At 36.0% G+C, this 23,880-nt stretch overlaps 1 protein-coding gene across 2 annotated transcripts in view; it reads right to left on the bottom strand.

Moving 5' to 3' along the window:
- CRYBG3 (crystallin beta-gamma domain containing 3) overlaps positions 1 to 23,880 on the bottom strand; it is a 147,939-nt gene that overhangs the window by 42,456 nt on the left and 81,603 nt on the right. For both annotated transcript variants that reach the window (XM_017967157.4, XM_002761299.7), the window contains 9 exons: positions 23,123 to 23,259; positions 21,446 to 21,560; positions 20,511 to 20,546; positions 16,742 to 16,875; positions 13,428 to 13,554; positions 8,447 to 8,589; positions 8,197 to 8,323; positions 6,931 to 6,963; positions 1,274 to 1,383 (listed from right to left, as the gene is read on the bottom strand). In XM_017967157.4, the coding sequence (XP_017822646.3) occupies positions 1,274 to 1,383; positions 6,931 to 6,963; positions 8,197 to 8,323; positions 8,447 to 8,589; positions 13,428 to 13,554; positions 16,742 to 16,875; positions 20,511 to 20,546; positions 21,446 to 21,560; positions 23,123 to 23,259 (962 nt within the window). The remainder of the gene's footprint in view (positions 1 to 1,273; positions 1,384 to 6,930; positions 6,964 to 8,196; positions 8,324 to 8,446; positions 8,590 to 13,427; positions 13,555 to 16,741; positions 16,876 to 20,510; positions 20,547 to 21,445; positions 21,561 to 23,122; positions 23,260 to 23,880) is intronic.

A 23,880-nucleotide genomic window follows, 5' to 3' on the forward strand; every position in this document is an offset into this window, starting at 1 on the left:
ATGGCATGGAAATTTACATGTAATTAAAATGTCAATGTCCGTAAATAATGGTTCACTGGAACACAGTTGTGCCTATTGGTTTGTGTCCGGCTGCTCTTGTGCTAACCCTACCAGCAGTGTTGAGAGCAGCTGGGACAGAGCCTGTGGAAATCACAAAGTAAAAAATATTCACTACGTGATTCTTTATAGTCCAAGTTTGCTGACCCATGGGATACAAGGGAAGGCTTTGGAAAGTGACTATTAGGAGAGAGGAGAACAGGATGGGAAATGGATCGGGAAAAGGGGGCTAGTTGAGGCTAAGGTCTGGAAAAGAAAGAGTCTGAACTTGATTGGACTGGTACTGGAAAATGGCTGGGAATTAAAGCATTAGTAAAAATATTAAACTAGATCTTGGGACAAATAACTGGACTATGATTTGTTTGGAGTAAACACTAGAAATAAGATGACACTGAAATACAGGGTAATTAACATACTGAAGTTTTTCCAAGTGAAAAATAGAAGGCCAGGTCTCTCATGATTCAAGGAAGGAAAACTGACAAACCCCAGATATTTTAAAGGAAGAAAAGACAGACTTTGATAGGTTATTAGGAAGATGTTTGATACACAGAGATGCCACAAACTGTACAGTTAAAAATAGTTAAAATGGTAAATTTTGTTATTAATATTTTAGCACAAGAAAAAAATTTGTAGAATATATTCTAGCTGTGGGACTCACATGCAGTTTCATATACATATAAAATATATATAGTATATTGTTGCAACTGGAAGAATATTAGATTCAGAGATAAGAAGAAAAAACCCAAAGCAATCAAAGGTCTGAAATTTGGTATATAATCTTGGAAAACTCTAACTCTGAACCTGGTTTCCGCATCTGTGAAATGGGGATAATGAATACTTTGTTAAAAGGTTAAAAAAATTAGGATTAATATGTCTTACTTGGATAAAAACACCAGGTATTTTTATAGCATTCTACTATGCTAGACAGTAAATATGCAAAATAAACATCCAAAATATTTAGGAAATAATATAAGATCACAGTGACAGACAAAGTCAAAATGCTCCCTAAGTTGGTTAATCAGCATTCTGTGTCTTGGTATTCTATCATAGCTCAAAATACAAATTAAGCAAAATTAATATAGACCCGTTAGCAGGTAACCAATGTCTGTTGAAGAGAAATTTTAAAGATTCACTGTGCATGCAAAAAATAAATTTATATAAATTTAAAAAATTAGTTATTAAATAACAGCAGAAAACACTTAATAAGCATACTTACCAACCTCGAAGAACTTTAAAAGAATATGGCATGAGTGAAGTCAAATCAGCAGTTTCTTCTGTAAAATCTAAACATTCACCTTGGAACCCTGGTTTACTGAATGCTTTGAGCTACAAGAACAACAACACAACAGTTAAATTTTAAAAATGGTCTTAGATGATCACAAGCAAATAAAAGCCTTTAATTTCATGAATTTATAAAATGCGGCAAAATAGTAAACTCATTTTTAGTCGATTATCAATGAATTCATGTTAAGGATGATGATATGCTCCTTAAACCTGCTTTCTCACGTTTCCAGGAATGGAATGTCACTGTTTATCATTTTTCTTGCCTCTCTTTCACCAAATTGTGGGTACAGAGGCCTAGAAAACAATTCTACCTATAAGAGTACATCGGAGTCCTTCTTCCACTAAAATGTGGTCTTTTATTCTCTCAAACAACCATTATGCCCTATGTTGAGGCTAGATGTATAAAACAAGAAGCAATTTAGTGCTAAACATGAAAGAGGCTTAGATTAGTGTGAGGCTACATGGTATGCTGCTTCTCTCCCTAGCTCTTCCTGATCCCCAGTTAATATGAGGAGAAGAGAGCACGAGCGCATGCCCATAAGCAAGAAGAGCGCCCATGAGAGCGCAGGAGCAGATGGCAGAGGAGATAATAATGACGGGATTAGTGGAAGATTTATGGTGAAGAAAGAAAGATATCTGTGTCATGTATTTCAGCTACAGCCTTCGGTTTTCTGATAAGAATACCTGAAATGTACAGCTTACAGTTACGTACAATTACATTTCTACTTTAGTCCTTTTTGTCGAAAAAAATCCATGAAATCTCAACTATAATTCCCTTTAGACCAGATATATAATAATTTGCAATTCCAGTAGCCTTGAATGCACAATAGGAATGAAAAAACTTAAAAGCTCTGCAAAAATTTCATAATACACTGGAGACCTGGAACAACATGGCCTACAGTTCCACCCTGCACTGACAGGCCTGCACTAGGGCACAGAAGGCATCATAACAAACCATCTGCAGCATCATCCTTCCTTCTGCTCATGCTGTCATCAAGGATACAGCTTTTTTGAGCAGCCAGTGTTCACCTCCCTTGTCTTCCAAAAGGCCTTTTCTTAGAAGAATTGTTTCTTGGCTATCTCATTCTGCTCCGACCTTACTTATCTGTTATCAAAGATCAGTCAAAATCAGGGTGGTGAGAAAACGAATTCCCCCTGACCATCTGTGGCTTGCATAACACCACTTCATATTAGGAAACCACAATGTATTTGGAGCATTCAAACACCAACGGACTTCTTGCCTTAAGGAGATGTGGTCCAGCAAGTTTCTGTTTTAGTCCTTCTAGAAGATACAGAGGACAGCAAGGAAAGGAAGTCCAAACCGAGACATACTTAGGTCTCATGTTTTATCTGTTGTCATTAAAGATGTCTAAAATGTGAAGCTAAAAAGCAAATCACTTTCAACCTCCAAAAACAGAGAAATTTCTCCCGCATAGAAATACCATCTCATTAAAAATCAGAAAAGCCATATGAGAAGAGACACATGTTGTCTCGTTCACTACTTGCATTCCCAGTTTAATTAACTGTATACTGCTGAGTTGAAGATTCATACTTCAACATTTTCACAATGAAGCCATGAAATGTCTAATCCTGGACTACTGATAATGCCAGTTAAGCATATTTCAGATGGTATATACAGTAGCTGCCTCCATTTTTTTGTCTCAGTCTTCATACCCAGAAAATTTATTTAAAATTTATATGTACATGCAGAAATAATGTTATCAAGTATCTCTTGATGGGTTAAAATAGTCTTTGTCCAAATTTTAAAACCTGGCTTAAATGCTTATCTGAGTTTACTAAATGAGATAGAGTGTCTGATTCACCCAGAATTAGACCAACTCTACAAAAACATGCATTTTGATCACCTTATCAATCCTCAAAATAGAACAATTCTCATAATAATGTCCTGAGGAGCATCCATACAGAAACCAACTCTGATCTTACTGATTATAATAATTAACTTGTAGTTTCTACACTTGGTGCAATTAAGTGACAGACCCTTGGAGAAATTAAGTCCTAGGAAAACTAGCTGGATAAACGACCATGTTAGCTTCCTTTAGAGATCCATGGATAACAAGTATACAAAATAACTCTTAATACTAAGGCACATAGTCAGACAAACGAGAGATGAGATTTTTCCAAACTCTACCCATCCTCTGTACCATGCAGGTACCAGCTCCCCAACGGGTAGGAGATGTGATCCAGCAAGTCTGTATGTATGGAAGCAAATTTAAAAAGCGTCCCTGTGGTTTGCTTTTCTTAGAACTACCATTTGAGCGAAATTATCTCCACTCTATTAAGAAGATTTTACAGAAATGCTTTTTGCTATGTAATTTTCATTTATACTATATGCTAATAATATGTGGTAATAGATCTTTAATATGGCAAACTATTATAAAGTGCAATGAACTGACAAAACACTGAAGCTGTGCCGACTTATTCTACAATATCAGCATTATTTTTAATGTAATTTTATTTACTCCAATACTAAAATAATTTCTATGAGAAATTTTTACCCCTGTCTAAGTAAGACCTTCTCTAGCCCTTTGGGCCTCCCTCATACAAATATGTTGATTATTAAGGAAAAGTCTTATTTCCATTCTTCTATTACATCCCATCTTTCTCATACTGTAGTGTTATAATTTCTCATATCGGTTATATATTCTACAAATGATTTCATTTCCATTATTAATCATAAAGGCTTTCTTTATTGAAATAATTCTTCCTAAGTAGTTGTGACTTGACTCCTATAAAAATGATCTAGTTAAAAGTGCCACAAAGAAGTAAACTGCTCGTGAATCTTACTGTATTTGCCTAAAACTGTCATTTTCCTAACCGCCATACACGAAAACAGTAGCAACAATTATTACGGATCCTGTGATCACTTTAAAATCCAGTGAGGCTAAAATATCCAATATAAAAAAATATGCAGTTGCTTTTCTTGTTGAAAATCATGCATAAAATGGAACAGGGGCTCAATATTTAAGTAAATCTAAATTTTTAATTAAATCTCGAAATGGACTTAAAAAAGATTCTAGAAACAAAAGGTACTTGGCTGAGTCAATGGGGAGAACTGGTTAGATTTCTAGAGAATGATGCCTAACTAAAACTTCCTCTGAAAACTAAATTCACTGTTAAAAGATTTAATCTAGTACTAGATTTCAGATAGTCAGGACTTGCAATAAGAGAGATGATGACAATATGAAGATAATACATATTCTTTTTGGTTTCTGTTTTGTTTGGGAGGAAAACAAAAAAATAAAATGTCGCTTGCTAATGGTGAAGAACTCTATAGCGATCCTGTATATCTTGAGTTGCTAATTAGACATAGTGACCAACCTTCAGCCTTTGGAGAAAAACAATCTTCTTAATAAAAGGTGGTGTTCTCTGCATGTTCTCACTCATAAAAGGGAGCTGAACACTGAGAACACATGGGCACAGAGAGGGGAACACCACACAGCAGGGCCTGCTGGGGAGTGGAGAATGAGGGGAGGGAACTTAGAGGACAGGTCAATAGGTGCAGCAAACCACCATGGCACACATATAATGTAACAAACCTGCACGTTCTACACATGTATCCCGCTTATTTTTTTAGAAGAAATAAAGACAAAAAAATTAAAACAAAACTTTGCTAATCTCAAAACAAAAAATAAAATTAAAAGGTGGTGTTCCACCAGTATCTCAGATAAGCCATATCTCATCATAATATATTTCCAGAACAGTCAGCAACAGTATTTTTATGACTATAGATTCACAATGTATATTAATCCCTATACACATACACTTTCTGGCCTTTCCCTCTTAGGTTGCTTAAGGTTCCCCTTAAAATTACCAGCATAAAAAAATTCCCTCTCTGACTTGAGCTCTGAAATGAAACTTCCTCCTCACTCCTCAGAGAGGAAAAAATCAGTACCCCAATTGAACACAGCATCTGTATTGCCAATCTGACTGTTTTAACTACTGCCTGTTGAAAAGAAAATACTTTCTAGTTATTCAAAGGAACCAGTGTGTCAGCCAAGATTCATTTGTTTAAATAAGTATAAACAAAAAAAGATGTCTGAAAATTTGGTCCACTGAAAATAACAAGAGCTTTGAGGGTAGGTAAACAAAGAAGCCTTTGTTCAATGTGTTACCAAATATCCAGCTATCATATACCTGTCAGAAATGCTTATTTCACAAGGCAATAACTGAGCCATACCCAGAAAAATGAAGTGGAGCTGATTTCACTGGGCGTTTTCTGCTGCTTCCTCTCTTCAAGTTAGACTGGAAATACTATAAAGAAAATCCTCCCAGGAATCTGCCCCAAACAAGGAAGTCCATTAAAAAAGAACAAGGAGGTAGGAGCAGAAGAAACAGAGATTTTTAAAAATGGGACTTTTTATCTGTACTTAGAAATCAAAAATGTGCAGCTTGAAATAACTTTTCTTTCATATATCTATCCATGTTATTTTCATTCATGTGAAAAAATACTTTAAAAATCCACAGTTGGGAGTTTTCAAAACTTCAAAATAAAGATCTGGCAGGAAGTGTCTCTAAATACAACAACTCAATTATATTCACAAAGGAAATGTTCCGAGTAGGCCTGAGCTAGTCAGAAAATAATAAAACCTGAAAGCACTGTGAATGTAAACATGGTTAAACTAAGCTGGTCTGAAATAAACACTGATATGAATATGAAAAATATACACATTCAGAGAAAAACACTGAGGATTAGGTAAAGGCAGCTAATACTAAAAAAAATTTAGTATTTACGAAATATTTAAGAGTAATTACTATATTTGGCTTTCTGACAACAATTTTTCTGAATTTGTAATTTAAAATAAAACAAAGGAAGCAATGCCTCTCACCCCCTCTTCCTTCTATAGTTGTACTGCTCATATCATGGTTATGTCTTTCTTTGATTTAAAACCCTGAAAATGTGGTTTTGTCAAGTCCAATCCACACTAGGAATGTCTCTTTTGCTACTTCTAGTTGTGTGCATGGCACTACTTAAATTATGAATCTCAGATTTATTGTCTATAATTGGGAGTAATACTAACCTCATGGACTTATTAGCATTGTTAAATAGGCACAATTTCTAGCCCTCAATAGAAAATGAACAAATATTAGGCTCCAAAATATTGCCCAGTCCCCTTCAAACCATTAATAGGGAAGAAATGAATATACGGCTTCAAGTTCACTAGCTCAGAAACATTTGAGGTCGGTATTAGAAATACATGTACATAATAAGCATCCTAAGACAGTGACTTCTCCATGGTAAGTTTGCTCTTCCAGAGATAAATATAATATTCTATAAAGAATGTGATGCTGAAGAAAGAATGGGCAATGGGAAACAAAGAGTGGCAGAAGTTCAAAAAGTGGTCAGAGCTACAGCTCTGTCAGGAGAAAACAAAAGAAAGTATGACACCCAGTCTATACACACACTGACAAGAGATGTGAATTCTTCTGCTCATAGGTACCAAGCACAATATACTCTGCTCTTCCAGAGAGACAAAAAATTTATCTGCAGAAAAGAGAAAGATTTGATAGAAAGGGTATAAATGCTTTTAGTGAACAATTTAACAATTATAAGAATATTTTTAAACATACCAAATGTGGAGGTTCATTTATCCCAAGTGGTTCCTGAAAAACATTAAAGCATTTTCAAAATTGTAATCACATAATCTTAGCTGTCTTTTTGAAAGTTCTGAAAATATCCTTTGAAAAAAAAATTGCTTTCCTTTTCATTGTTTTTTTTTTTTTTTTTTTCTTTTCTTTTTTGAGACAAGGTATTCATTCATCTGTTGTCCAGGCTGGAGTGCAGTAACACACTTTCAGCTCACTGCACTCTTGATCTCCAGGGCTCAAGCGATCCTCCCAACTCAGCCTCCCATGTAGCCGGGACTACATTCATGTGCCAAAATGCCCAGTTAATTTTTACTTATTTTTTTGTAGAGATGAGGTCTCACTGTGTTGTTCAGGTTTGTCTCGAACTCCTAGGCTTTAGCGATCCTTGACCTTGGCCTCCCAAAATGCTGGGATTGCACACCTATGCCATTGCACCCAGCTTGAAAAAATATTTTGATGATTTGATCTGTTTATGAGACTCTTTGAACTGGCTATTGCTCTCAAATAACCTACTGAATTCTCTTATAATGATTTTAGTATTTATAACTAATTCATTTTGAGTAATATTGTAGCTGGAAGACAAATATGGCCTAGTGCCCATTACAAAGAAGGAGTGTGAATTTCTGAACATTGTCTCGTGGGAACTCTTATTCTGCAGCATTTGTTATTATCCAAACTGACCACACCCTTCTACAACTTCATGAATTTGCATATAAGGAGATTATTCCTTGTTTGTGAAATGCCCTTTCTGCCTAGAAAAACTGCTTTTATCCCTTAAGCTAGCACTCAATTCACCAAAACATCCTCTTCTGCGGCAAGGTCTTCTATTCCCCAGGCACTGAGTGTTCCCTTTCCCTGCTCCCCTGCACTGCCTACACACTTCATTTTCCCACTAATCATACTATCATTAATTGTCCATACATCTATCTCCCCTAGGAGACAGAAAACCAACAGGACAGTCTTACTCAATCTTTATTGCCAGTGATTAGCGTAGTGACCAACACATCAGAGACACTAAATAAATGCTGTTGAGTGAATGAACTGATCAAATCACAGAGCCTTCTCATTCATGTGTTAGTATCTATTAGCTCTCTATGGACTCTATCGAAATTCAAAGTAAGATTGCATTTTCTTTCTATAAACACACATGACATAATTCGACAACTCCACTTTTAGAAACTGTTTTCCACATACTCGGTTGCAGACTATTACATAACGCAGCATTGGCTATAGTCATACTTCACTCACCAGCTGGATTGGTCGTATCGACATGATTATGTTATTTGATCCTCCCCAGTCAAAAAAGCATTTGTATTTCCCTTTTTCTAAAATGTATTGTTCTCCACAGAAGAACTTTTGCTGGTAGGCAACCCATCTAGTAGGGAAAAAAGAAAAAAAAAAAGAAGTGATATACAATCAAGCAAACAAAAATTTAAAAAAATTTTTTCTTTAAAAACCAAAGAATCTCTCAAGGTTCTTAGTTTAGGGGGCAACTTACACGCCACTTTTAACATGAATGGATCTTGTTTTACTGCCAAAGCCAATTTCTTCCAAATCAGAAATTTCCTGATTTGTAATGTCAATAAACTTCCCACTTTCTAGGTCAGATTCAAACAGTGTGACAGAAGATTCTATAAAATTCTAAAAGGAGAAAGAGAAAAGTTTAAGAAAATATACATATTCTGTTTTATGGACTGCTATTATCTTAGCAAAATATCACATACTCGTGGGGTAATTTTCACAGAAATAACTCCAAGAATTTTAAATGGCCCTGGAATCATTTTTTAGCTATTACTCCCATGTAGTTTAAAGGAAAAAAATCAGTCTGAATTTACTTTTGTTGGGAGGATACTACATTTTTATACAAAGCTGTCATGAGTGGATTTCTGGGGCTCACAGGCTATCATATACAACACTAATTGCAAAGGAAACTAGTCTCACTTGTGCCTAAGAAACAAAAACTACATGAAACAAAAGTAAATAAATAGTGTACTGTGGCCATGTGTGACAGGATTTTATGAGCTTAAATATAATAGGAAAAATATAATTTGCTTAACAAAAAATGCTCATTAAAAAATCAAATAAGAAATTTAAAAAAAGTATAGTGAGTCAACATTTAAAACAAAGATATCTTAGAAAATCTCTATGACTCAAATAGATAAATTGTCAAAAGGCAAAGACAATTCATTAAAAATAAAATAACAAATATGCAAATGTTTAATTTCATGAGTAAATTAAAGAAATTTAAACTAAAACAATTAGATACAACTTTCATTTCTTAAAGAAGTATCTAAAAGTCCAGTTATGTCAAACTATATTGCTGGTGGAAACAAGAATTAAATATCTATTTTATAAAAATGCCTCAAAACACAGACTAAAAAGAAACTGTTTATGCTCTCTGACCCTGAAATTCCTTTTTGAATTAAGAAAAGTCTCCTAAGGGAATTAAATGATGAGCAATTTATATGCAAAAATGCACTATTTACAATAGTGAAGTTTGTAAACAATGTAAATGTCCAAAAGATGGTTTAATAAACCTTTTACTTAATCTGTCACTTGGTGGAATGTTAAATATAATTAAGAGTTTTTAACAAACTAACAGAACTAAGTCCTATAAGGTTATTAGATTACTACCATTGCTGCTTTTCTACACAATTATGTAACTGCCAAAGTCACCTAGATTTAAGTGTAGCTCTTCTGCTTGAGAATAAGGAACAATGATGGAACGAACTTAAAAACTGTATTCTATTTTACATTGTAAAGCACTTGGATAAATTAGTAGTAAGTAAAATCTCAGGTACAATACTTCCGACTATTTTTTTATATTATACTTTAAGTTCTGGGGTACATGTGCAGAACGTGCAGGTTACATAGGCATACATGTTCTATGGTGGTTTGCTGGATCTATCACTTCATCACCTACGTTAGGCATTTTTCCTAATGCTATCCCTTCACTATTCCCCCACCCTCTGCTATGCCTCCCCTACCCACCCACTCCCCGACAGGCTCCAGTGTGTGATGTTCCCCTCCCTGTGTCCATGTGTTCTCAATGTTCAACACCCACTTATGAGTGAGAACATGCAGTGTTTGGTTTTCTGTTCTTCTGTCAGTTTGCTGAGAATGATTGGTTTCTAGCTTTGCAGGGACATGGATAAAGCTAGTACTACCTACTATTAAGAGAACACTACTGAGCAATTGCTTCAGACCCAAAGATAAGTCATAAGGACCAGTAATTTGATTACTTTTAAATTCTATAAAATCCCAAAGCTGAGTCCCTGCATTACAATCTCCAGAGGGCAATGTGATATGAGACATTGGTGGAGATCTCATGTATCCATTAATTTAGGAGAAAAAATGGTCTCTGCTGCATATCAACCTGACATCAAAGGTCTGAAAAGAGGCCTAAAGTCTGAAAATCACAACAAAAGCAAATATAAAGTTAATCTATAACTGAGGAAAAACAAGCACACCAAGAAAGTGTTATGGAGGACATCAAGGAATAAAAATTCCTTAATCCCTGGCCCCTAAATACTCTTACATTCCTTTTGGTCCTCTCCTTAAAAAAAAAAAAAAAAAAAAAAAAAAGCAACTCCAATGTATTTGGATGACTCATTTGGAATTAGGAACACATTTCTGGTTGTCCTCTCCAACGCACTCCATGATACACATCACATTATCCCTAAGGAACATGTCTAGTATTTGACCTTAGTAAATCCAGAGTGTTCCATACACTGGAGCCAGGACATTTGAAAACTGTATTATTCAGCTCTTCTTTCTGTCCTCTAGTGTAGTTTATATTGCTTCAATGGGTATCTTAAATGCAGTGCCTCACTTTTCCCCAGGCTGGAGACATGTGAGCCTCTGCATGCGGTAACAATGTCTCACATCAACTCTATGTATTATCTCATAGAGGGCTGTCACAACTACAAGAACATTAAGAACTCCTTTCCAATTAAAATGCTATATCTGGGGAATACACGATTTTTAAGTATAATTTGATAAGCAAGTTTTTATATTTTAAGTATAATTTGATAAGCAAGTTTTTGAAGCATTTTCACAATATGTACATATTTTATGTTGTCTAAATACATGTAGTTTTTTTAGTATATTTCATCTGAAAATATTTTAGTGAACTTAAACGTAAATGAGAAAGTGTCTGAAGTCATGTATTTATTATATCTGTATATTGGTCTGTGATGTGACCCTATATTTATAGCTACAAATGAAATGCTAATAAGTCTTTGACTGAATGAAATCCAGTTTTTTATTGTTAAGATAATTTTAAAGTCTAAGCATTTTGGAACAATAAAAAATGGATAATATGACATGGGCTCTAGAGTAAGACAGACTTGCCCTCAAATCACAGGTCTACACTTGGGCACAGTACCTAACCTTAGTTTCTCTATCTCTAAGATAGGAATCATAAGTCTCCAATTCATAGTCTCTGTGAAGATTAGCACAAATCTGCATATAAAGCCATTAGTAAGTACTTGATAAGTGTTAAGATTATTATGAGGATTATAATAACATGTTTAGCTGTGAGGTAACAACTCATAGTTTAAAAATTTTTTTACCCAGGCTGGAGTGCAATGGCGTGATCTTGGCTCACGGCAACCTCAGCCTCCCGGGTTCAGCCAGTTCTCCTGCCTCAGACTCCTGAGTAGCTGGGATTACAGGCATGCGCCACCGTGCCCAGTTAATTTTTTGTATTTTTAGTAGAGATGGGGTTTCACCATGTTGACCAGGATGGTCTCGATCTCTTGACCTCGTGATCCACCCGCCTCGGCCTCCCAAAGTGCTGGGATTACAGGCTTGAGCCACCGCGCCCGGCCGTTTAATTTTTTTTTAAATCTAATTTAAGGAGAACAGAAGAGAAGATATTCCTTGAAGGGTATTTTTACTTACATATTAAAAAAAGAACCTGTCATTTTTGTACAGGCCCAAAACTTTTGTTTGCAGTATTAATTAACATGTTCATTTCTGCTATTTTTTCTATTATGTATGATAGCCTCTGTCTATATCAAATATCTATCTCCTAATTATTTAGCTATGTGGTTGCAGTATTTATAACTTTTCACATTTTCTACTACTGGGGGATTTCAACCAGTGACCTGGGGTTTTGGTCTTTTGTTATACTTGTTTTAGTTAAAGTCATCTTTAGAAGACACCATCAAATTCAGTGCTGAACATTTCTAGCATTAGCAATACTCCCACCCAACTTTTTCTTAAATAAGTTGGGGGAAAATTTTAAATTATTCAATACTGGGTGGACGGTGCTTTGAGTCATGACCCATGATTTCCTCGGTGTATGTGGTCATAATGACCTAAAGTGTAAAGAAGGCTCTGTCTTGCTTACCTTTTAGATATCAAGTAAGACATGGCTAAGTAAAGAAAATCCATGGTCCTTGTGTGTTAGAACGGTGGACTAAATACGTCACAAATTATTTATCTGTAGCTCAAGAAACACCAGTGCCCAGTCTTCAGTAGACTGTTCTGGTTTTTTTTCAGGTAGAATTGATTTCCAACTCATTTGGTACAGTCACCAGAAAGACCTTTCTAAGCCATTAATGTAATCATGCTTACTAGGACTAAAATCCATCAACAGTTCATGGTCAACTCAAGAAAAAAAAAATCTAAACTCCTCAATATGGCCCTTCATTATCTGGCTTTAGACTGTCTTTCCAAAGCTCTCCCTAACATCCCAACTTACCCACATTTCCCTAAACATATCAAAATTTTGCTTACATGAGGGTTTCTCAACCTCAGCACTGTTAATATTCGGGACCCTGTAATTCTTTGTTGTTGGGGGTTGTCCTTCACACTGTAGGAGTTTGGCAGCAACCGCTGCCTCCACCCTCTAGATGTCAGTAGCACCCCTGCTCCAGATAGGACAATCCAAAATGTCTCCAGACACTGCCAAAAGCCCCCTGAGGGGTAAAGTCACCCCCAGTTGAGAATCAACAGCTTTTAGCCTTGACTTTACACATTAACATGTTAATCTCTTGCTAAACAGGTGCCTACCTTTTTCCTTCACCCTGTTCTAGAACTTCTTCACTTGGTTAACTCTTTTGAACTTGAAGTTTCAGCCAGCTGACGTCTTTTCCAACTGACCTGCTGCAGACTCTGAGTACTTGGTACTTAATACAATCATATCCAAACAATACCAAACATTTATATAAGTGCTATCTTCCTTACCAGACTGCCTGCTCTGTGAATGTGGGGGCTGAGTCTGGCCACTCCTAGCATCTAACAAAGAAGGTACTCAGAAAATGATTACGGAAACAACAGATGAAATGTTAAAAAAAACCCGTAATAATCATGGCAGTTAAGAAAAATAGGCAACTTGGAGAGGCAGTTCAGGTTAATGCTCTTGGTGTTAGAAATATTTTATAATCTCATGTTTTATCAGGAGTCATGTTCAATTTTTGTGAAAAGGTTTTTTAAAAGGTAGAAAATTAAGGATAAGGAAGTTAACTCACAGCTTGCAAGTACCGGAAAGACAAGATAGGGCCATTTAATGCACCACAAGCATGACTGTCTTCGAAGTCTCCTTCTTCAAGCAGAAACTGCTGGCCTTTAAAATGTTCTTTTTCATAGGCAACCCACCTAGAAATAGAGGGGATACCAAAACGACCCATTAATAAAACTCCAGTCAAGAAAGCAACACAGAGACAATCAAGATAAAGCTCTTAGTGGTTCATCTCCATTTTCTAAAAGCAACACATTTGTTTCGTTTTCATTTACAAACACAGACAAATGGTGTGTGCTTCACAGACCAATTTTCATAATTTGGAGACTTTTCCCAACAAAATGTTAATTATAGAACTGCAGCAGAGCCATGATTTTTAAATGTTTGTGGTGTGACTTACACTTCAGAGAACAGTGTGCCACGTAAATATAACACGAAGTGTGTACAGCCAATGAGAAAGGATACTAATTTACATAAAGATCCAAAGGTAATCATTTTTATTTTACTAATTAAGCCATTCTGGAACGACAGAATGACTTTTACATGAAACATTTATTCAGGGTTTAAATCGTGAGAATCTGTCACCAGGCTTCAGTTCAAAAACAAAATATAAGATGGTTTAGCAAAGAGGAACCAGGAAATTCCACTGAGCTGCTATTAGCCCCAGGCCCTACATGTACACAAGGACTTCGGTAAATACTTACAGGTGGGAAATGTTGGTCCCACACTTTCTTGACTTCTAATCTAAAACTATCAGTACAAGATACTGACAAATACCATTAGTTATCAAGCTCCTCCATGAAACTTACCTTTTAATAAAGTAATCCACAGTATCTAATGCAGTGTGGGCATACATGGCTCATAAAACAAGTTGGCTTCAAATCTGCCTTTAGCAACACAGTGTAGTTAGGCTAAGATGCCCTCCCATAGTGCTGATTCCAAAGATGACTATTTCTGAGCTCCAGGGTTAGGAACTTTGGAATTCAGGAGTTCGACAAAATAAAGCCTAGGAGGGCTGCCTACTACTGCTTTTCCTTTCTTCACTCTTACTGTGGTTGTGAAGATATAGAAAATATTCCAAATAATTGTTTTCATAGGGGACAAATAACAGCCATTAATTGTTACTCCCTCTACCCTTTCTGTAAATACAGGTATGATAGTGGGGCAGAGGGTCCAAGTGAATTGGAATAAACCTATAAACCTATTTATACATGTCAGCATATCTGTAATATATAAATCAACTAACATTATTTTATTCTTAAACTATTATAAAAAAATTAATTTCACAAAACAACTTGTAAATTCTAAGCTTTCTTTTATGTCAGTGTGGCTACTCAAAACATGCTTTTATTTATATCTGAATGGGAAAAGAAATAAAAGGTATAAAAGAGCTTAAAGGATAGATTAGGATTTAAGAATTTATTATATGACAGTCCAATAATCATGTATTCAGTTTTTCTTAATAGACTAAGTTTTGATTAAGATTCAATTAACATATCATCTGATATATTTAAAGGAAGGTATCATCTAAGAAACCTTAAGAAGCATTAGCTTTACCTTCCCCAGATTCCTCAAGATGGTACAAGGATGGGGTCCATGCTACCTACAGATACAGCTGAACAACAAAACCAAAAAATGGTAAAAGTTGTGAAAAAATAATCAGCTATTCCTCTTTAAATGGAGACATCACATCTTTCTCCTGCAATTTTCAGATAAAAATGAAAGTGCGTATCCTGCATTACAAGTCATGTTTGCTGAGGAGTTTAACAAAATAGCTATAAAAAAAACCCTTAAAGAATAGCAATACATATCACACAGTTTTAGCAGATAATTTTCTATGCAGCAGAAAATTAGTTTTAGCCTAAGTCAGTGTAGTTAATAGGAAAAACATTTAGATCTCAAGCAAAAATATGTTATAGCAGGGTTAACAAGAAACATGTGTGTTCACAAACCAGACAGTACTACAAACAAACAAATAAAAATGTGTTTATCCAAACCATATTTGTTCTTCAAGACCCAAAGTTTTTAAATTGAAAGACAAGGAAGTAAGTGATTAATAATATGTCAGACCAGGCTGGATGCAGTGGCTCAGCCTGTAGTCCTGGCACTTTGGGAAGCCAAGGTGGGAGGATCACAAAGTCAAGAGATTGAGTCCATCCTGGCCAACATGGTGAAACCCTTTCTCTACTAAAAATTACAAAAAAATTAGCTGGGCATGGTGGCATTGCCTGTAGTCCCAGATACTCAGGAGGCTGAGGCAGGGGAACTGCTTGAACCTAGGAGGTGGAGGTTGCTGTGAGCTGAGATTGCACCACTGCACTCCAGCCCGGCATCAGAGCAAGACTCCATCTCAAAAATAGTAAGTCAGATTAATAATTGATATAAGCTATATATCCAGCATATATAATCTCTTACATTTTTATTTTGACTGGTATGGCTATCATTTAATTTATTGCCTGAAATTGCAAAGTCTAGATCTCTAAGTATGGACCCTTGAGTGGTCTTAGACAAGTCACTTAACTTCTGTGAATAAAATATCTTAGTAGCATCTTTTACTAGAGTAGCTATTAACAAAATTATATGATGTTACTGCAAATATCAAGAGATACTGATACTTAAACTAATGTTCCAAAATAACCAATGTATCAACATGGAGTCAACAGAATGTTTCTAGAAGGATTACAGCATTCGGTTGACAATGATAAATAATGAGGACAGTTTCTTCTTCATGGTTTCACCTACCAGGATATGAATATAAAGGTACATCCAAGGCCCATCATAGATTTGGGGAGTTTCTGGCCCAGTAACTGCTAAGACTGGGATGGTAGCAAAGATGGTCACACTTGGGTTTGTATCCAGGGGTTCCTACAGGGCTTCCTCAAAAGCAATTCAGGGCCCGGGGGCAATGTCAAAAACACTCGACTTTGGAAACACACAACCCAGATCCCTTTTTTCACAAGGGAAGGCTCACTGCCAAGGTTCTTGGTACTGATCAGCAGGATAGTAGATAAAAACTGGGGCTCTCATTCGTGTTCATAACCTGTGAAAACCTAATTTTATTTTGCAATTCTTACCGTCCATACTGTGTTCCGAAATACAAAGTGCTGAAGTTTTAGAAACTATTTTCTATATTTAATATATCTCAAAATCTTTAATACAAACAAGAGTCCACAGAAAACCATAAGTAACTAATTTTTTCTACTTTCCGTATTACAGAAGGAATGAATGTTTTAGATTAAAAACAGATTGTCTTTGCTTAGCACACTTTTGTGCTGACCTTCAAAAATAGACTACTAGTGCAAATATTAAAAATATGATACTTACACTCCACCAATGACACGGATTGATCCGATTCTGTGAAAATCTCCATCATTTTTCAAAAAATTAGGAACAGAATCTATATGTTCACTAAACTCTTTAGCCTGTCCATGGAAGTGAGGTTTTTCATAAATAATAACCTGAAAAATTATTTAACATGTTTATATTTTAGTACAGATATATATATATATATATACTTCAGTTGACACCAAAGACAACAAAATGTACAGGGACTACTATCTTTTTTTTTTATTGATACAAGGAAATTTCGAAAAGTTCATGGAAAAGGTGTATTATAAAAAACTATGCATGGATTGCAAACTTTTATGCACCAAAATCAACTCCTACTAACATGTTATAACACATCTGAACAGGACCTAATTTGAGTTACTAAGAAGAATAAAACATTAGTTTGAAAAAAGCCCCTATAAGAGCAATACAAATTCTGATAAAATTGAAGCAAGAATAAACAAATTTATGGTGAAGCTTGGGTAGAAGAATGATGAAATCATTGATGATTTAAAAAAGTCTATGGAGACAATACCCCAAGGAAATCAGAAGTTTACACAGAGATAACTCATTTAAGAAGGGACGAGCTGGTGTCGAAGATGAAGCGTGAATCATCAGACCAACCATGTCAATTTGAGAGGAAAAAATTCATCTTGTTTGCACCCTAATTGAAAAGGACTGATGATTAACAGCAGCAAGAGCCAATACCACAGATATCTCAACTGGTTCAGCCTGCACAATTTCAACGGAAAAATTAGAGTTGAGCAAACTTTCCACTCCACAGGTGCCAAGACCATTATGCTCCAATCAGCTGCAAACAAGAGCAGAGCTTTCACATGAAAATTTAAACAAGTGGGATAAAGATCCTAAAGCACTTCTTCAAAGAATTGTAACAAGAGATGAAACATGGCTTTACCAGTATGCTCCTGAAAACACGGCACAATCAAAGCAATGGCCACCAAAAGGTGGAAGCGATCCAGTCAAAGCGAAAGCAGACCGATGGCAAAAGTGCGGCAACGGTCTTTTGGGATGCTCAAGGCATTTTGCCTGTTGGTTTTCTGGATGGCCAAAGAACAACATCTGTTTATTATGAAAGTGTTTTTAAAAAGTCAAAGCTTTAGCAGAAAAAAACCCAGGGAAGCTTGACCAGAGAGTCATTCTGTACCACAGCAATGCTCCTGTTCATTTCTCTCCTTAAACGAGGGCAATTTCGCAAGAGTTCCCATTCAAAATCATTAGGCATCCACCTTACACTCCTGAACTGCCTCCTGCTGGCTTTCATCCCCTAATCTTAACAAAAACTCTAAAGGGAACCCATTTTCCTTCAGTTAACAATGTAAAAAAAGACTGTGTTGACATAGTTAATTCTCAAGACCCTCAGTTCCTTAGAGATGGACTAAACAGCTGGTATTATTGCTTATGAAAGTATCTTGATGATGATAAAGCTTATGATGAAAAATAAGGTCTATATTTATTTTTATATTTTAATTCCATTTAATTCCAATTTTTCCATGAACTTCCCCTCATATATATTTACAGTATAGCTGAATGTTGAATATTCACAAGGAATATGTGACGTTATCACCATAAAGGTAAAATACCTTATTTAATAATAAGTTTCTCTCATAATAATATACTTCTGTGTGATTACATTATTTTGGTCACCCAAATACTAGGAGCATCTTACAGGTAAACTGCCTAATAACTGATTCTTGAATTCTCTTTATAAGGATATCCGTGTGTTTGGAATTTAATATAGACCTTCCTTCTACTTACTTAATTTCCTCTAAAGAACTCTCTTGAGATTCCAGGGTGTAACAATAAATTATCTATTGACTTTTCAGAGTACATACTGTTTCTTAAAACACTAACTGCTTCTATAGTCTACTACTCATTGAGAAGAAATGGACATGCAAATTCTGGAATTAAAATATAAAACTTCCTAAAAAATAAGAAATTATTGAAATATATTATTTCTAGAGGTTGGATATTTGATTTAAACCAAGGGGATGCAATACATATTGTCAGAAACTAATTTCTGGCATTTAACTTACTTCAAATTTGGATTGGGATATTATTTCTCTTATTATTTTGCTGGTTTTTTTAACTCCTCGAGTAGCGATAACAGCATTTATCTATCCACATTCTCTCACTTGGTCCTATTTGTGAGTAATAGAAGAATTTGTGCACAAATGCCAACTCAAAGACCCCATGCTTAAAAACACTAAACCAAAAAGATTATAGCTTCCTTACAACTAAAAACTGATGATATCAGGGAAACAGCATATAGTACTGATCCTGCACTTGTCCATATGTTAGGTTTACACATGTATTTGAAATGACCAAGTTTTATTTGGGTTTAATACATGTTACATATGCTGACCACATTCAGACCCAGTAAGAAATAAAAATTCTTTGGTGAGTAAGCCACAGATTAGTATCAAACAACTTGTAAACTGTGATTAACCATCCATTCATATACACCTAGAACAGGTCAAACTGCAAATGTCCAAGGAAGACCCAGCCTGTCAGCACTGAAGTTCTGATTCACCAGACTAGGAAACTGAGACAGAAGGCATTCAGACAGCATCACAGCTAATTCTATATCTTTTATGGCTTGCAACCTTGACTGCAAATAGAACCACCCAGGACTCTTTGGAAATTGTTGACCACAGCCCAAACTAATACAGTATCTCTGGAAGTGCAGCTCAGGCTTAGGACTTTTTAAAAATTCCAATATATATAATTCCACCATACAAAGTATATTAGATACGCTCAGATACAGAAGTTTTAAAAGACTCCATCTATGTGGTTTAGAGAATGGAAGTCAGTTCCATAAATTAGAAAGCCCAGAAATGGGAGAGTTGAAGGAGTTATGTCTTATTTTAGAGAAGAGGAAGACAAATGGATCCCCGCTTCCATACTTGCCTCTGGAGGTGCTGTAACCTAATTACAAGGAGGCCTGTTTGCATCTTTTATCACTGTACTGGTTCTCCTTCTCTCTCTCTCTCTCTCTCTCCACATATTTTGTAATTCTGTTTCCTCCTTTCCTTCCCCAAATGTGCTTGATGCTGGCGCCACTGCCACCATTTTCATTGCCTCACCTGTACTCTTCCACTTGAATACTTATACTTACAAATTGCCATCTATCCGATAAGAGCTACCTGCACCTCCTTTCCATCAGCATTGATCACTTTCCTGAGCATCACTCCCAAATGCCTGCTAGATATGTCCACTTGAATAACTAGCTGCTATCTCAAGTCCCCTCCCCTTAAACAAAAGTCAAACCTATCACCTTTCCACCCTGTAGCAGACATCTAGTGAGTCTGACTGATTTGTTGGTACAGACCTCCATCTTTGCAGACTGATCCCACTCTTCATTCATAGCCATAGGGTGGGCCCTCAGCAAACATTTTGTGCATTCACTTCCCACCACCCCAAAATCCATTAGCTATGTATTATCCACATGTGGAGGTACTTTTACTACAATAATTCAAAATACTTAGGGGTCTATTAGGGGAAAAAGGGGAGGGCCAGTGGGAGGGGGAGGTGGGGAGGGATAGCCTGGGGAGAAATGCCAAATGTGGGTGAAGGGGAGAAGAAAAGCAAAGCACACTGCCATGTGTGTACCTACGCAACTGTCTTGCATGCTCTGCTCATGTACCCCAAAACCTATAATCCAATAAAAAATTAAAAAAAAAAAAAAAAACTTAAATATTAATACTGAGACTCTTTAGCATTCTACAAAAATCATTTCAAGACTTACCTTTAAGTTCATGGGCATTTCCACTTTCAGTCCACCCTAATGACAAGATAGTTTAATATTAGGCAGGTAAATATTTAAGATATTTGAATGTAATATCTGAAAGTGATATATGTAGGCTATATAAAAATATAATCAAAGAAGGTTACACACCAGTCAAATTTAAATTGTGGCAAATTTTAAATTTTAAATACAGAACTCTATAGCAGTCAAAACCAAGTTATACTGTTCCTCGTCAATGTAGATGGGGGCAAGAAATCTTAAGGAGATACTTTCCAGATTACAATTACTATGAGGAAGGAAACTGAGCTTTTTAGTCCTTGAGTACACTTGACCAATTAAGATTTAATCCCACTCAGATTGTCCCACAAAGAAGACTAACGTTGCTAGTAAACTCTCATTCAGCAGAGTAGATTTCTTAGCCAGCTAATCCAAAGGTTTTCCCTACAGTTATTTGGGGTTCCTAAATTAGAACACTGAGCTAACCATGCTAACCCTTCCAAGTTCTCCCAACTCTTTTTATCATATGCACATGCCGTGTCTTTGTGATCTCAAGGTCGTATGGCATAAAAAGTAACTATTTCCTTACAAAAACCCTAATTTTGTAGGTTTTTTTTGTTTCTAGTCCTACTCTACATTGTGATATTTCTTAAAATGTTTTAGTTTGTCCCAGTGGCTATGTTTATAAAGGGCATGGACTAATCAAAAATGGTTTATCACATAGCCAATGTTTAACCGAACAGTTTGCCACTCAAATAAATGTTTGCAACAAAAAAGAAATACTGTAAATACTGAAGGCACTACAGTATAATAAAAGCTTGCCAATTCAGTAGTACACATATTCGCTTCTTGAAACTGAGATGCATGAGCAACCATCATGGTGATTTTTGATTCATGGGTGCTTGGGAAAAGGAATACTTCTTTTTAAATTTGCTTACCATCTGAAGCGGATGTAATGATTTCATTTCTGCTGTAGAAATCTCAAAGAGCCCATGGTCTTCCTCCAGAACTGTAGCTTGCCCCTTAAAATTAATATCTGGGTAGGCAAGCCAACTATATAAAAAATAGATAAAGTATAATAGTACTGCTTTAGTCTGGTTCTGTAAGTAAAAAGGGCTACCAAAAAAAAAAAAAACTCTCCATCAGAGAATTACACTAATAAAATACACTCAAAGTGAGAGCCAGACATTATATAACGATAACAGTTACCATGTTATTAAGTATGTACATTCACATATTATCTATCCTATAAGTCTAATATGTTTCCAATCATTAGGCATTACTTTTCTTATAATTTTCCGATACCTAAAACATGTGGCACCTTTAATTCAAGTGAAAAATAATTAGAGAATCTAAACCAATTTCACTATATTTCCTTTTGTTTTTAACTGGAACAATCAGAGGTAGGGATTCCACAAGATGTTTTACATTTTGACCCAAACTTTTAGAATCAGTATCAGTTCTACTGGCTGCCTAAGGAAGAGCATTTGCAATAAGATTCCCTAAAGACCCATCTTCCAGCTAAGCTTGATAATTACAGACATTTCTCATGGATAGGACCAATTACCAGCCTACCCAAGAGTTCTTTTTTTTTTATTATTTTTAAGAAGGAGTTTCACTTTTGTTGCCTAGGCTGGGGTGCAAATGGTGTGATAATTGGCTCACTACAACCTCCACCTCCCTGGTTCGAGAGATTTTCTTGCCGCAGCCTCCCAAGTAGCTGGGATTACAGGCATGCACCACCATGCCCAACTTATTATTATTGTATTTTTTTTAGTAGAGATGGGGTTTCTCCATGTTGGTCAGGCTGGTCTTGAACTCCCAACCTCAGGTGATCTGCCTGTCTCGGCCTCCCAAAGTTCTAGAATTACAGGCATGAGCCACTGTGCCCAACCAGCCTGCAAAGAGTTCTAATTCACAAGTAGGGGAGACAAAAAAGTTGTCCTACAGTGACCCCAAAATTGTATACCAACCAACATCAGAGTAAACAAAAAGAGTGAGAGAGCAGAGGGCTCCATGTTGAGCCAGATATCCACAGGCTTTGGAGTCGAGTCAATCTGGGAATGAACTAAGACTGAACTTAGGCCCACGGTCCTACAGATACCTCTGGAACTAGACAGGCCTAGTATCAAATCCATGCTTACCAGCTACTAGCCTGGGACAAATCACTCATCTGTGAGAGTAACACCATCTGCCTTGCAGGAATAGAGGAGTCATAAACAAAAAAAAGCCATATGTGCTTGATACCACAGAGACATTCAGTGACTATTAGAATGGAGATACTCTAGAAATAGTTCAGGCTCCAGAATGTTAGGCCAGGGACACGCTTTTATTTCTCAATCACAGGATTTGTTGGATGAAAAGACAACGGATCCATATACCAAGAAGTATATCTCAGAATTCTGCACCTGCTACTGTGAGTCACATATCAAAGCTCTAATTAGATTCAAAGAAATAATCTTTTAATCCCTGCACTAGTCTTTCTTGGGTAGCTGAGAGTATAAGCAACATTAACTAGAAACTTTAGAAATATGTATGTCATCTACTGAAATATGAAACAAAAAGTTAACTTTGGTAGCCACCAGTCACTATAATAAAGAGGAACTGATACGCACACTCCTGACTTCACAGTGAAGGACACAGATCTGGACACATTCAGTTCTTCCAAATTGGGGACTGCTCTCTGTATGTAGATAGGACGACAGGCTGGGTCCGACTGTGGGCAAAGCTCTATCTCTGGAATGCTGCAGTCCTGAAAAAAAATAATTTGGCTTTGAAATCATAGATGGACACACAGTCTAGTCTTCTGAATGCCCTGGACATACAGTTACATTATTCTCATTATTGAGCTCAATTTATTCATAAAGAAAACAAAGGAAATATTATTTTTCTCACACTTTTTTTAAAAAAATAAGTTCTTCTAAAAAGTTATGTTGATAACATGAAAATTATAAATTTTATGGAAAAATTATTGTCCCAATTTTTCTGCTTTGGTTTTTGAATATTTGTTCTATTAAGCAATGCTTAGAGTTACCAAACTATCTGAGTTCAGAGTTCAGAGTTACCAAACTATTTGAGTGCCAAATATCTGTAAGCCTTCCGTGTTAGAAGTATAACAAAGACATAAGGGAGGAAGAGAGTTAAACAAAAGGTGATCTCATGGGGGATATAAAAAAAAAATCAGTAGAGAGGCACTACCCTCTTCAGTGTTTATCTAATTTACATTGACAAAAGAAATAGTAATTAGAGGTGAGGGTACAGGAAATCTGTTTTCCTCCCTGTAGGACTCCATTTCCTATTGTAAGTAGGTTTGAAGAAGAAAAGCATTATGAAATTGACCCTCTACTCCATCACAGTCTTAAAAAATTACACA

Source organism: Callithrix jacchus, chromosome 21 (assembly GCF_049354715.1).
Source record: "Callithrix jacchus isolate 240 chromosome 21, calJac240_pri, whole genome shotgun sequence".
Lineage (NCBI taxonomy): Eukaryota > Metazoa > Chordata > Mammalia > Primates > Cebidae > Callithrix > Callithrix jacchus.